The following is a 14,579-nucleotide window of genomic DNA, read 5'->3' as shown; positions in this document are numbered from 1 at the left end:
AAGTAGCAAGAGAAAAGTAAATAGTTACAGACAAGGTAAACCCGTGGATTTTTCAGCAAAAACTTTGAGGGCCAGAAGGCCCCTATGATACAGTCAAAGTGCTGAAAGGAAAAAACCTGCAACTAAGAATATTCTATCCAGCAAGGCTAGCATCAGAATGGAAGGACAGAGAAAGGGTTTCCCAGATAAAAAAAAAAGTTAAGGGAGTTCATTACCACTAAACCAGCCTTACAAGAAACATTAAAGGGACTTCTTCACATGGAAAGAAAAGGCCATAATCAGGAGTAAGAAAATTATGAAAGGAAAAGATTTCACAGGTAAATACAAATACAATAAAGGTTGTAGATTAATCACTCATAAAAGCAATACAGAGATTAAAGCACAAAAGCAGTAAAATCAATTATATCTATAAAAACCAGTCAAAGAATTAAAAAATAAAAGAATATGAAGTATGACATCATTACATGAAATGGGGGGGCAGTAAAAATTTAGTGCTTTTAGAATGGTTTCAAATTTAAGCAACCATCAGCTTAATATAGACTGCCATATGTATAAGATGTTGTATATGAGCCTAATAGTAACCACAATAGTAATCTAATAGTAACCACAAATAAGAAACCTGCAGTAATACACAAAACATAAAGAGAAAGGAATCCAAGCATATCACTAAAGAAAGCCATCAAACCACAAGGGAAAAGAGCAAGAGGAGAAAGGAACAAAGAAAAGCTACCAAAGCAATGTAAAACAAGTAACAAAATGGCAATAAATACATACCTATCAATAACTACTTTGAATGTAAATGAACTGTCTAAGGCCATACCACCCTGAACGCGCGCCGATCTCGTCTGAATGTAAATGAACTAAATGCTCCAATCAAAAGACATAGGGTGACTGAATGGATAAAAAACAAGAGCCATCTACATGCTGCCTAAAACAGACTCACTTCAGACTTAAAGACACAGGCAGATTCAAAGTGAAGGGGTGGAAAAACCTTTACCATGCAAATGGAAGCAAAAAGAAAGCAGAGGTAACAATACTTATATTGAACAAATAGACTTTAAAAGACAGACTATAATAAGAGACAGAGAAGATCACAGCATAATAATAAAGGGAACAATCCATTAAGAAGATATAACAATTGTAAATATTTATGCACCCAACAAGAAAGCACCTAAATGCATAAAGTAAATATTAGCACACATAAAAGAAGAAATTGATAGTCATACAATAATAGTAGGGGACTTTAACACCCCATTTACATCAATGGATAGATCATCCAGGCAGAAAATCAACAAGGAAATAGTGGCTTTGAATGATACATTGGACCAGATGGACTTAACTGATATATTCAGAACATTCAATCCAATAAGAGCGGAATACACGTTCTTTTCAAGTGCACATGGAACATTCTCTAGAATAGATCATATGTTAGGCCACAAAACACATCTCAATAAATTCAAAAAGACTGAAATCATATCATGCATATTTTCTGACCAGAACACTATGAAACTAGGTTTCAAAATCTTTAGGATGCAGCAAAAGCTATCCTAAGAGTGAAGATTATAGCAATACAGGACTACCTCAACAAGCAAGAAAAATCTCAAGCAACCTAAACTTACACTGAGAGGAGCTAGAAAAGAAAAAAAACCAAGCAAAGCCAGTAGAGGAAGGAAATAATAAACATTAGATGAGAAATACATGAAATAGAGACTAAAAAAATCAGTAAAACTTTAGCCAGACTCATCAAAAAAGGAAGAGTGAGAACTCAAATAAAATCAGAAACAAAGGAGGAGAAAAAACTGACACAACAGAAACACAATTATAAGAGAATATTATGAAAAATTACATGCCAACAAATTGGACAACCTAGAAGAAATGGATAAATTCCTAGAAACATATAAACTCCCACAATTGAATCAAGAAGAAATAAAAAATTTGAACAGACTAAATACTAAAAATGAAATTGAATCAGTAATAAAAAATTCCCAATAAACAAACATATGCGACCAGATGGCTTCACAGGTGAATTCTATCAATTGTTTAAAGAAGAGTTAACATTTATTCTTCCTAAGCTATTCCAAAAAATAGGAGAGGAAGGAAAGCTTCCAGATTCATTCTATAAGGCTAGCACTACCCTGACACCAAATCCAGACAAAGACACTACAAAATAAAAGAACTACAGGCCAATGTTTCTGTTGAACAAAGATGCAAAAATCCTCAACAAAATACTAGCAACAAAATCCAACAATACATTAAAAAAATCATTCACTATGATCAAGTGGGATTTATTCTTGTCATGCAAGAGTGGTTCAATATTTGCAAATCAATCAATGTGATACATCACATCAGTAAGAGAAAGGATAAAAACCATATGATCACCTCAATAGATGCAGAAAAAGCATTTGACAAGGTATAACATCCATTCATGATAAATACCCTCAACAAAGTAGGTTTAAAGGGAACATACCTCAACATAATAAAGTCCATATGTCCCTAATAAAGTCCACAGCTAACATCATGCTCAATGGTGAAACTGAGAGCTTTTCCTCTGAGATCAGGAACGAGATAAGGATATCCACTCCTACCATTGTTTTCTTTATGACCTACTCTCACCACTTTTATTCAACATAGTACTGGAAGTCTTAGCCACAGCAATTAGAAGACAAAAATATATAAAGGCATCTGAATTTGTCAGGAAGAAGTAAAACTTTCACTATTTACAGATGACGCAATACCATACACAGAAAACCCTGAAGGCTCCACTGGAAAACTACCAGAATGGATAAATGAATTCAGTAAGGTTGCAGGATACAAAGTCAATATATAGAAATCTGTTGCATTTATACACACTAATAATGAAGTAACAGAAGGATAAATTAAAAGAATCCCATTTACAATTGCACCCATAATAAAATACTTGGGGATAAACCTAACCAAGGAGGTGAAAAATCTATATTCCAAAAACTATATAACACCGATGAAATAAATACAAGATGACAAACAAATGAAAAGATACTCCATACTCATGGATTGGAAGAACAAATATTGTTAAAATGTCTATACTCTCCAAAGCAATCTACAGATTTAATACAATCCCTACCAAAATGCCGACAGTATTTGTCACAGAACTAGAACAAATAATCCTGGAATTTGTTTGTAACCACAAAAGACCCTAAATAGCCAAAGCGATTTGAAGAAAGAATCCCAGATTTTAAGATACTCTCCAAAGCTGTAGGAATCAAAACAGTATGGTACTGGCACAATAACAGACACACAGATCAATGGAACGGAATAGAATCCAAAAATAAACCCACGCTTTTATGGTCAACTAATCTATGACAAAGGAGGCAAGGATACAAAATGGAAAAAAGACATCTCTTCAACAAACAGTGCTGGGAAAACTGGAAAACTGGACAGCTACATTTTCAAAAGAATGGAATGGGGCCACTTTCTTACACCGCACACAAAAATAAACTCAAAATGGATTAAAGACTTAGTGAGACCTGAAAAATAAAATTCCGAGAAGAAAACACGGCAGGAATCTGTTTGACATTGGCTATAGAAACATTTTTCCAGATATTTCTCCTCTGGCAAGGGAAATAAAAGCAAAATTAAACTATGGAGACTACATCAAAATAAAAAGCCTCTGCACAGCAAAGAAAACAATCACAGAATGAAAAGGCAACTTACCAAATGGGAGGAGATATTTATAAATGACATAGTTGATAAAGGGTTAATACCTCAACTATATAAAGAACTTGGAGAACTCAACACCAAAAAAACCCAAATAATCCAATTAAAAAATGGGCAGAGGACTTGAATAGACATTTCTCCAAAGAAGACATGCAAGAACTGAACATCACTCATCACCAGGGAGACGCAAATCAAAACCACAATGAAATATCATCTTACATCTGTCAGAATGGCTAAAATCAAAAACACGAGAAACAAATGCTGATGAGGACGTGGAGAAAGAGAACGCTCACGCACTGTTGGTGGGAATGTAAGCTGGTGCAGCCACTGTGGAAACAATATGAAGTATTACCCTATAATCCAGTAATTCCACTATTGGATATTTACCCAAGGAAAACTAATTCAAGAAGATATATGCACCTCTATGTTTATTGCAGTATTACCTACAATAGCCAAGATATAGAAGGAGCCCAAGTGTCCATCGACAGATGAATGGATACAGAACATGTGGTATAGATACACAATGGAATATTACTCGGCCATAAAAAAGAATGAAATCTTGCCATCTGCAACAACGTGGATGGACCTAGAGGGTATAATGCTAAGTGAAAAAGAGAAACACAGTCAGAGAAAGACAAATACCATACGCTTTCACTCATGTATAGAATTTAAGAAACAAAGCAGATGAGCAAGCAACAACAACAACAAAAAGACAAAAACCAGACTCTTAAATACAGAGAACAAACTGGTGGTTGCCAGAGGGGAGGTGGGTAGGGAGATGGGTGAAATAGATAACAGGGATTAAGATGTACACTTGTTGAAATTTTTAAAAACTAATTTTTAAGTTTATTTATTTATTTTAAGAGAGAGAGACAGCACACCTAGGGGAGGGGCAGATAGAGAGGGAGAGAGAGAATCCCCAGCAGGCTCCACACTGTCAGTGCAGAGCCAGAGGTGGGGCTCTAACTCACGAAACCGTGAGATCATGACCTGAGCTGAAAACAAGAGTCGGATGCTTAACTGACTGAACCACCCAGTTGCCCCTAGAATTTTTTTTAGACGTTTTAAATTTATTTTTAAGAGAGGGAGAAAGAGAGGGAGAAAGAGTGAGCGAGCATGGGCAGGGAAAGGACAGAGAGAAAGAGGGAGACACAGAATCCGAAGCAGGTTCTAGGCTCTAAGTTGTCAGCACAGAGCCCAACACGGGGCTCGAACCCACGAACCACAAAATCATGACCTGAGCTTAAGTCGGACGCTTAACCGACTAAACCACCCAGGTGCCCCAAGAGGTACACCTGTGACGAGCACCGAGTAATGAACAGAATTGTTGAATCATTATATTGTACACTTGAAACTAAGTGAAGACTGTTATGTTAATGATACTTGAACACCAACAAAAAAGAATCACACATCAGGAGGGTCTCCCGCAACCCTTCAATCGCACGCCCCTCTCACGCAGCCTTACTCTTGTACTACCGAGTGGTGGTGCCGGCTCCCCTGCGGGTCTCTCCGGCAGCCGCTGAGCACTTTGAGGGCAGTGGCTGTGCCTTGTTCATGTCCTCCAACTCAAAGGGAGTCACTAAGTGTCCAATGCAGGACTCAGGACACAGGCTGGAGCTAAGATCTCATCAGTCTCCTCACAGCTGCATGCTTAGAAGCATCCATGTCATTGTCCCCATATTCTCATATTTCTCCCCTAATGTCCCACATCGCATCTGTGCTTTCCCCACCCCCTTCGCTGAAACTGCAGAGCAAACATCATTAATGATTAAGACCAAATCCAACACATTATTTCCAGCCTTCATTGCCTTGTCTTCTTCCCAGCATTGAACTTTATGGACCAACCATCTCCTCCCTCGCCTCCCAGGCGCCACTGTCTTTGGACTCTCTCCAGTTCGACTCCTCCTTCACAGTCTTCTTCTGGCTTCTTGTCCTTTGCTTACCCTTAAATGACAGGGTTTTCAGCCCACCTCTGCCTTATTCCACACACTCTCCCTGGGTGAGGCCACTCCTACGGCTTCAGCTACCACCACTATGCTGGGATTCCTACACCCGTCTTCAGCTCAGATTACATGTAAGTCCCACAGGCACCTGAAGTGCAAACTTGGCCAAAACTATCCCGGAATGTGCTCTTTTCCCTCCATGCACCTCTCACGGGGAGCAGAGCCTCCATCCACCCATTCTGCTCAAGCAGAAGTCTGAGGTCTTAGCTTCCTCCTCCCACTCCCCACTCACACACAAGAGATTGGCCAGGCCTGTTGATTCTACCCTCCGAACATCTCTGAATCGGCTGCCTCCTCTCCATCCCTACTGCTCGTGACTTGCATTAGCTCCTCATCCTCTCTTACCAAGGTGACCACAAGTGGCACCTACGTGGCCTCCAACACTCCCCAACCTTCTATTCCACCTGTCACACCCAGCAGCCTGAGTACTGTTTCTACAATGCAAAACAGACTATGATAATCCTCTGCTAAAAGCAACACCTTTCCCAAACTTCCAGGTGTAAAATCACGCCTTTGTCTGCCTTGCCCAAGAATGTCCCTCACCATCCCCTCTGGACTCCCTACTGTCCTGCAGTCCTGGACTTCCCTACTGCCATGCCTCTGTTCCTGCTGCTTTATGGGCCCAGAATGACCTTCCTTTGTCAAAATGCAGCTCAAGGATCTCAACTTCGGTGAAGCTTTCTGTGTCTACATTGTATTCTTTACAGGCTTCGCGCATACACCATCTCCCTTGACTAGTCTACAAGGCCACTGAGGCAGGAGCCATGTTTCATCTCAGAGTTTTCAGAACCTGGCATAAAACCTGGCACAGGTTTTCAGAACCTGGCACCTTCACTTGCTAAATGAAACATTCATCAGTGACTTCCAGGGAGAGGTGGGTGGGGCAACGTTCTCAGGGTGCACACCTCTGGCCCTGGTGAATTTAATTAATGCCATGGCATTTGCACCATTATGGGCAGGTCAGCTTACCATCATTTCCCAGGGGACCGGGAGACTAGGACTCAGCATTGCTTCATGTATTTTACATAGAATAAAGCTGAGGCTCAGAAGCCACTGGGAGATGGCCTTCTAGAATCATACCCAAGGGCAAGAGCCATCTTACAGTATAGATAGGATGGGAACCCTAGTAGAGAAGCTTACCTTGTGCCCTAGAAGTTCCTTTGGGCATGTGGGTTGGACCTGTTCAGAGGTTTCTTTTCCACAGCACTGAAACTAGAGAGTCAGAGAACAGCTTTTAGGGCACAGGAAGGAGGAGTGGGAGCTATAAGTCTGGGCATCACGGCGGAGGACTGGGGCACTGAGGCAGCAAAGCAGCTATGGGGCCAATCTCTGCAACCCAAACTGCCATTTCTAGGAAGATAGTGAAGAGTCACATAACCATGCTAGCAAAACAAGAAGAGAACTTCGGTAAAGTTGTCTGAGTTTTACGATGGGAAGTGACTCAAGGCAATCCAAACAAAGCAAGAAGCCAATGACAGTGTCTTGTGTAAATTGCTGTTTTTTAGACAGGAATTGGGTCCTTAGATTCTTTATTTCAGCCTGGGAGTAACTTACCCTGCTGAGTAGCTCAAGTTTTATGAGCTTCAGGAAGGGCTCATTAACTGGGGACAGTCTGGGACAGAGAGAAGTGGCCACAGTAAATAAACCCCAGGGGCTGAAAGGCCAGGGCATGAAGTCAGGCCAACAAATAGGTGTCCTGCCTTAGGGCTGGCTCTTCAAGGACAAAGGAGACTGTGTGTTGCTTGATGTCCCTGGGGCAGCTGAGGCTGAACAGGATAAATGGTTGGCACCTTCCAGGACATTCCTGTGACAAACAGGAATGGGGCTACCCGGAAGCAATTGGCCCAGGGGTTCAGAGATACTTCTCCATATGGCAGTGGTTAATAAATCAAGATGACTCTGACCTGGCCCATCATCCATAAGCCCTTGTTGGTTAGCTGTGTGCAGCCCTCAGCACTGCACTGACGGCACAGTCCCACAGAACGTTCTAGGACAAAGGGAGCATAACTGTCTCCGTGCCCTTTTGTGTTACAAATGGGGGAGCTGAGTGATTATCAGGGAGGCAAGGAAGTGGCTCAAGTCGCAAAGAGGCTCAGTGGCAGAGCTGCAGCTAGAAAGAGCTTTCCTGACTTGAAGGTCATGGTCGCTTCTATTACACCACCATGCCACCTTCCGAGACAGCTTGGAACTGATTTGGGCTGCTTTCTGGGCGCTCTTCTTTGTGCTCTTTTGTCTCTCTGGGGCACATGCCCTGACTTCCTCTTGTGAACGCTGGGTGCCAGGTAGGCCCCTTACTCTTCTAGGTTCTACGCGTAATGCCAATGGCGGCTCCTGTGAGGGCTGAAATACAGCTGCGGCATGGCTTCACCAAAGTTATTCTGATCTTTAAGCCAAGTGAAGACAGAGGTCCTGACTAACGCATGGTCTTCAGAAGATATGATGTTAAAGAAGAAGCAAAGTTACTTACTGTTGAGTGGAAGGTAATGAGGGTCCCATTTCCCTTTTCCCTGTCTTTCAGGTAATCATTATAAGCCTCTTCATACATGGTCTGAACATGCCGTATAGCCTGAAAAAATACCAGGAAAACTGTGGGAAGTTCCAAACATTCTCCTTTCATCAAGGAAAACCCCCTCTTCCTTACCCTTGGAAAATACAGCCTGTCCCTGTGTTTATCTGTATTTTAAGTCAATTCTGCATTTATGGAATAGATTATAGATTCTGGAGTTTCGTAGATACTTCTGGAGATGGGAGGACAGACTAACCAAGAATAACTTTCATAGACTAGAAAGATTTCTTTAAGTGGAGGTTCTCAAACTTGAATGGACATCAGCATCCACCAAGCCCCAGACTCTGGGGCCTCCCCAGGAGATTCTGACATACAGGGAGTGGGGACTTAGGCATTCTTGGTACCCCACTGGTTAAAAGTATTCAAGTCTATTCATGACATGGTTTGAAAGATGTTCATGATTGAGAAACGCTGTTTCAGCATATAAATATCGTAGAAAACATAGAGAATGCTTTTTCTGATACAAAGGCATGTGATCTGACATCCATAAAGATCTCAAAAAGTCATTGAGATCCAACCTGCAAATATAGCCAGCTACTTCAGAAACATTCCAAAGGAGGTGATATTTACTTATTCTATATGTTCACCATTTTTTTTTACATCTAAAGTAAGTTCATAAACACAGTATTGATAGCACATGAATTTACATGAAATCCAGTACATTTAAGACTCCATTCTTCCTCCTTTTCACTCCCCTCTTTCCCACAGTGTGTTTTAACCTTCTAAAAGGACATTTCCTCTGTGGGTTCTTCTGATAACCTATTTTGGACACCTATAGTTTGAGCACAAATCTAAAGAGACTGGCTTCACCAGCACACAGCAGGTCAGGCTTTAGTCTTCAAGGATGATGTGGCCTCTTTCCAGGCCGAGCTCTATGGACAAATATTAGTCCAACAAGGGATGAAAATGCATGTTCCTCTTGATCCCTCTTTCTCACGAATGCAATTTATCCCCTTTCCCCATTACAAATAGGATAATTTTAAGATAAATATCCTTTAAAAAATCATAGCCCCTTTCATAAATCTAATGAAAGCTATGAACTATCTCCTCAGAAAAATGTGTGCACATACGTGTAAACACCTGCATAGGTCTGCACGATATTTCTAGGTTAAGACATTCTGCGCCAATGATAAACGTGGGGGTTATTTAGTTTTGTAATACCATTGTGGGTGTAATATTCTCATATCCTTTGCCATAAAGAGACCCTTTAACCATCGTAAAAAGAAATTGCATGTAATTTCTACTTACTACACCCTTGCCTATAAAAGCAAATACTCCAGTGGTTACTTCAGCAGCAAAGATCACCAGTAGGCAGGTGAAGAACTATAGAGGAGAGAAAACATTCACTTCATTAACTCAATACCTTTTCAATGTATTTGGCCTCTTTAATTCTAGTTCCATTTGGAAACATGAGGCAAGATTATTCGTTCGAATTGATCTAGTAGGAAGTATTTGTCCCCCCCTCCCCTGGAGCTTGTTTATGCGTTCATTTGCTCATTGATTCATTCAGTGATTGTTTATTGAGCATCCACTCTGCACCAGGCACTGTCCTTGGCACTGGGTATTCAATGGTGAATAAGGTAAGATCCCAACATCTCTGTGATCATGGGCCTCATCTTGGAAAATGGTAAATATGATAAAGGAGTAAAGCACTAAAAAAAGGTGAGTTGGATAATTTCAGACACTGATAAAGAAACCCCACCATTCAGAACAGTGCCTGGCACCTATGCGCTGAACAAATTCTTGAATAAAAGAGATACTACGAAGATCTAAAACAAGGCCAGGAGATAGGGAGCAACTGGTGGGGCCTGGGTCCTGTGAGGGCTTCTCTGGGGAGTGGGGGTGGTGGTGAGGGGTGGCCTTCCGGACAGATTTCTGTTCCGGTCTCTTGGGTCGGCTCTATGTTAAGAGATAAATGAGAGAGATGCTCAGCAACAGGGGAAAGACAGGCAGAATGCAGGACTGAGGAAATGAGTTAAGAGATTTTACACAGCAAGAGATCAGAAGCAGCAGGCACGGTTTAAAAATCAAAGATGGCAACGAGTAAGGAGAGACTGCCCTCTGAAATTGCTGTTTCTGACCCCTCATGGAGAAATACGAAATCCTTCTCTCTTCTGACCCCTCTTCCTTCTCCCCGTTTCTCTTAGGTCGCTCTGGCATTGGATGTGTATAGCAGTAACTGAAATTCGTTCTTTTTTTTTTTTCTTTTTTTCTTTGACAGAGGCTGCTTGTTAAAATAATCCACAAGAGAGATGTTTGGCTAACTTATTGATCTCAAACAGCAATTCTTTTCTTGTAGATAACAGCACTTCCCTGGCTATAGGAATCTTAGCTGCCTCACTGGGAAGTACTTTTGAAAGAACAATCATAATTACCCCCTACAATTATTAGGCACCTTTCCTTCCAAAACATCTTCACACTAATGACCTCATTTTTTTTTTCATATTTTCCATATGAGGCAGGGACAAAGATAATATTATTCTTAAGCAAGAGATGGAGAAAACGGAGACTCAGGGAGAGGGAGCGAGTGCCAAGGTCTCAGTGGGCCCGAGGAGCTGGCGCTGGAGGCCCGATCTCCAGTGCCCTTCAGACCAGTCCCCTCCCACATGCCCCACTTACAGATCCGAGCACACACTGCGACTCCCGCATGGCTCCGCAGCACCCGAAGAAGCCCACAGCCATCATCAGGGCCCCTGCTCCAACCAGTACATACAGTCCTGCAGGGAAGAGGTCAGAGGGGACACTGAGCACCTAGCCCGCTTGCTCCCCTGCTGCGCCAGGTGTCCCTGCAGAGCAGAGCATGGCTGCTGACAGTATAATGGGGAGCACTTGCTGAATGCTTGCTGAGTGTGCACCTGACAGAACCCGCACCAGGGTCCTGGGAGGTAGGGGGTACGATTATCCCCGGTGGACAGAGAAAGCTGACACCTACAGAGGTGAAGGGACCTACTCACTGTCACTTGAGCGGCAGTGACTAGTCCAAATTCCACGGCTCATGCTCTTAATCCCCTCCAGGTGCCTCCTACATGCCGGGCACTTTACCTTTCAGATTTCTACCTTTCCTGGAAAGTAGGTATCACTATAATTTGCGGGAAAGTAGTACAGTGAGTCCAGCGGTGGTCAGGAGTCAGTGCTGGAGCTGGGACCCAAACCCACACCTTTCCAGGAGACCCTTGGGCCGTCACGGCACTCTGGAATTAATGGCTGTCTCCATCACAGGAGAGGCTGCGAGGACAAAGTGTCTGGAAGGGAAAAGGGCTGATGGTCTGCCCAGGCACAGATGGGGAAGCAGGGACAGGGTGGGGCAGAACAGGGGGTCTTTGGTTACCAAGAGGGGCAGGAAGACACAGGAATAAGGCAGTCAAATTTGGTTGAGAATCACCAACTGTAGAGGGCATCACCACGAACACTGGACACATGGGAGGTGGCAATGTTCCAAGAAAATAGCCAATGAGAGGAGGTGACAGGCTAATACACACCCAATACTATGCCTAATACCATAGTAGCTACATTTATTAAGGACTTATTTTTTCCAGGCACTGTTTTAAGCACCTGGCACAGATTGATTAATTTTATCTTCCTGAGGCAGGTACCATTATATCCATTTTCTAGAGAAACTAGTCCCCAAATGGTTAAGTGATTTGCTCAAGAAGATAGAGCTGGGATAAAAATACCCATGTGCCTCTAAAGCTAGCTCATCATGGTTAGCCTACCCTGCCCTGTCTCGTCGGTAATACCAGCAGCCTCATTGCTGGCGCTAATCCCACTTAGTCCTGAAGTCAAGCCACAGGAACCACTGTTCTCACAGAGAAAGAAAAGGACAGAAATGTTCTTGTTCGGAGACAAATAAAGCCAAGCCCTTTCTTATTTCCTTTTCTGATCCGGAGATAAGTCAGAACACAATGTGGGGGCCTGGCACTTGACTTGCTTAGAGTAATGCTAATTGCCCCTATTTTATTTTTTTGCATTGTATTCGTCTGAGTCACCTGGAAACCACTCCCAGTCACCGAAAGGGTGGGAGCCAGCCGGTGTCCCACCTCCGTGGGGAAAGCCTGAGCCGGGTGCCTCCGGGGGGCCCCTCTCAGTGCTGACGGTTGTTTGTGGGCAGATCTGTCTGGTCCCTGACACAGACAGGGTGACACCCAGGCAGCTCCGCTTCCTGTAGCACCCCAGCTCTTCTCGGGGCCCCTGGGACGGGGAAGCCCTGCCGTGCTGCGGTCCTGTGGCAGGTTATTTATTTACTTCCTGCTACGCCAGATCTGCCACTCCCTCCCCTTCCCTTTTCGCTAGAAGAATTGACTTAGTGTGGAACGGACGTGGGAATGAGAAACGACACCATGTTAAAGACAATACTGTTGTTGGCTCCACTGCCTACACACCTTATTGCTTTAAAAATTTTATTTTTCAAAGCTCTTTCACTTTCATCCTCTTACTGGTTTCTCAAACAAGCCCGTAAGGTAAGGCGAGTGTTCTATTTCTGTTTTGCCGACGGGGGTCAGAGAGGCAAGGTGGCTCCAGGCGGGACACCCGGGACTGGAGACCTGATCCCCACCCTACTGGAACAGGCTGCAGGAAGGCAGCAACACCGTACTCAGTTCCCTCACAGAAGATCTCATGGTTGGGCTACCTTAATATATTGATTTCCCATTTAAAATGGTCACTGTGGGGGCACCTGGGTGGTTCTGTCGGCTGAGCATCCTACTTGGGCTCAGGTCATGATCTCAAAGTTCGTGGGTTCGAGCCCCAGGTCTGCTGTCAGCACAGAGTCTGCTTTGGATCCTCTGTCCCCCTCTCTCCACCCCCGCCCCCCTTGAGCTCTCTCTCTCAAAACATAAATAAACATTAGAAAATTTTTTTTAACAGTCATGGTCTCCCACTGCTACAAGATCTAGTCTACAGGTTCCGCTTACAGTAACAGCCTAGGGACTGGGCTCACCTTGATCCTTATCTAGCCCATGCTCTGGCCACAGGGGAGTTTATCGTGATCTGACCTGGCCAGCTCTTTTCCATTTTATGCTTTTGCAGGCTGTCCTATTTGTCTGTCTTCTGTAGATTTTAAGTCCACAAACAACCCTTATTCACCCTATCTAGACTACGCTGACACAAAGCGGGATTCTTGATCAGTGTTTGTTGGATGAGGGGATAAAGAAAGAACATATCAAATCTGAAGTTCTGGACTGGCTGTCTGCCATCGCCCATCTTTGCTTAGAGATACACGCTAGGAATACATCTCAACCAACCTCCAGGAAGCTGCCACAGGGTGGGCTCTCTCAAGGTCGGGCAGATGAATGCATGGCTGCACACTCTGAGAAAGGGTTCCTGAGAGTCTGGGATGTAGGAAAGAGGGGTGCCCCTGAGGAAGCGGGGGTGCAGTGGACAGAGGCACAGGGGCCTGAGGAGGACACAGTTGTTCCCCACTGCAAACAGGCTCACTCGGTTCCTCGGGCAACAATCCTCTCCCTTCTGAAATAATACGAGCTCGCCAAGAAAATCTGCTGATTGGTATAGTAGTCCATTCTTAGGCTGTCAGAGTCCAGAGCTCAGAGCAAAAACACCCTGGAACTGACCCGGCAGCTCCAAATTCAGAGGCCTCTCCCCAGCAAACCTCAGTCTGTGTATGCGTGGGCCACATGACTCAGCCCAGTGCCAAATGAGCACTGCTTGTTGGAGCTTAAGGGAAAATCAGACGAATTCCTTAGGCCTCTGGAAAGCAGTTCCCAGTCTGGTTATAAAACTGCACACCATAAGGCCACCTGTGGCTTCCAAGGACACCTTATCCTTTTTCTGATCTGGCCCTCAAAAAATAGCTGTTGGCCACCTGGGTGGCTCAGTGGGTTGAGCATCCAACTTTGGCTCAGGTCACGATCTCAAAGTTTGTGAGTTCGAGCCCCGCATCAGGCTCTGTGCTGACAGCTTGGAGCCTGGAGCCTGCTTCGGATTCTGTGTCTCCCTCTCCCTCTGCCCCTCCTCTGCTCATGCCTGGTCTCTTTTTCTCTCCCTCTCAAAAAATAAACATTAAAAAAATAGCTGTTGAATGAATACGTTAATTGACAGTCACATTTGAATTCCAATATGGTTTCTGTAGAACCCTTTCCCTCTCAGGCAGCTGGTGTGACAAGTGTATTACCGATTTCTTAAAATCCCCTATGCCTTCCAAGTCCTATTTCCCTCGATTTGAAAAAAAAAAAAAAGAGTAAACACCTTGAAAACGCATTTTTATCATTAATAGCTGGGCCTTGTGATGCAAGTGATCTTCGCGTGACACACTATCACCAAATCCCTGACGATTCCATCGCTCGTTTCTTACATTCCAGACT

General features: G+C 43.6%; 1 protein-coding gene across 2 annotated transcripts in view; it reads right to left on the bottom strand.

Moving 5' to 3' along the window:
* Positions 1 to 14,579, bottom strand: part of TSPAN2 (tetraspanin 2) — a 61,106-nt gene that overhangs the window by 21,994 nt on the left and 24,533 nt on the right. For both annotated transcript variants that reach the window (XR_007154802.1, XM_047871118.1), the window contains exons 3-6: positions 10,882 to 10,979; positions 9,511 to 9,585; positions 8,164 to 8,262; positions 6,837 to 6,908 (exon numbers count right to left, since the gene is read on the bottom strand). Coding sequence is in view for 1 of the 2 variants with exons in the window: in XM_047871118.1 (XP_047727074.1) it covers positions 6,837 to 6,908; positions 8,164 to 8,262; positions 9,511 to 9,585; positions 10,882 to 10,979 (344 nt within the window). In the remaining variant the exon portion in view is untranslated. The remainder of the gene's footprint in view (positions 1 to 6,836; positions 6,909 to 8,163; positions 8,263 to 9,510; positions 9,586 to 10,881; positions 10,980 to 14,579) is intronic.

The sequence above is a fragment of the Prionailurus viverrinus genome, chromosome C1 (assembly GCF_022837055.1).
Source record: "Prionailurus viverrinus isolate Anna chromosome C1, UM_Priviv_1.0, whole genome shotgun sequence".
Lineage (NCBI taxonomy): Eukaryota > Metazoa > Chordata > Mammalia > Carnivora > Felidae > Prionailurus > Prionailurus viverrinus.
Note: the sequence above shows the minus strand (reverse complement) of the source record. Positions and strands in the feature narration are given on the sequence as shown.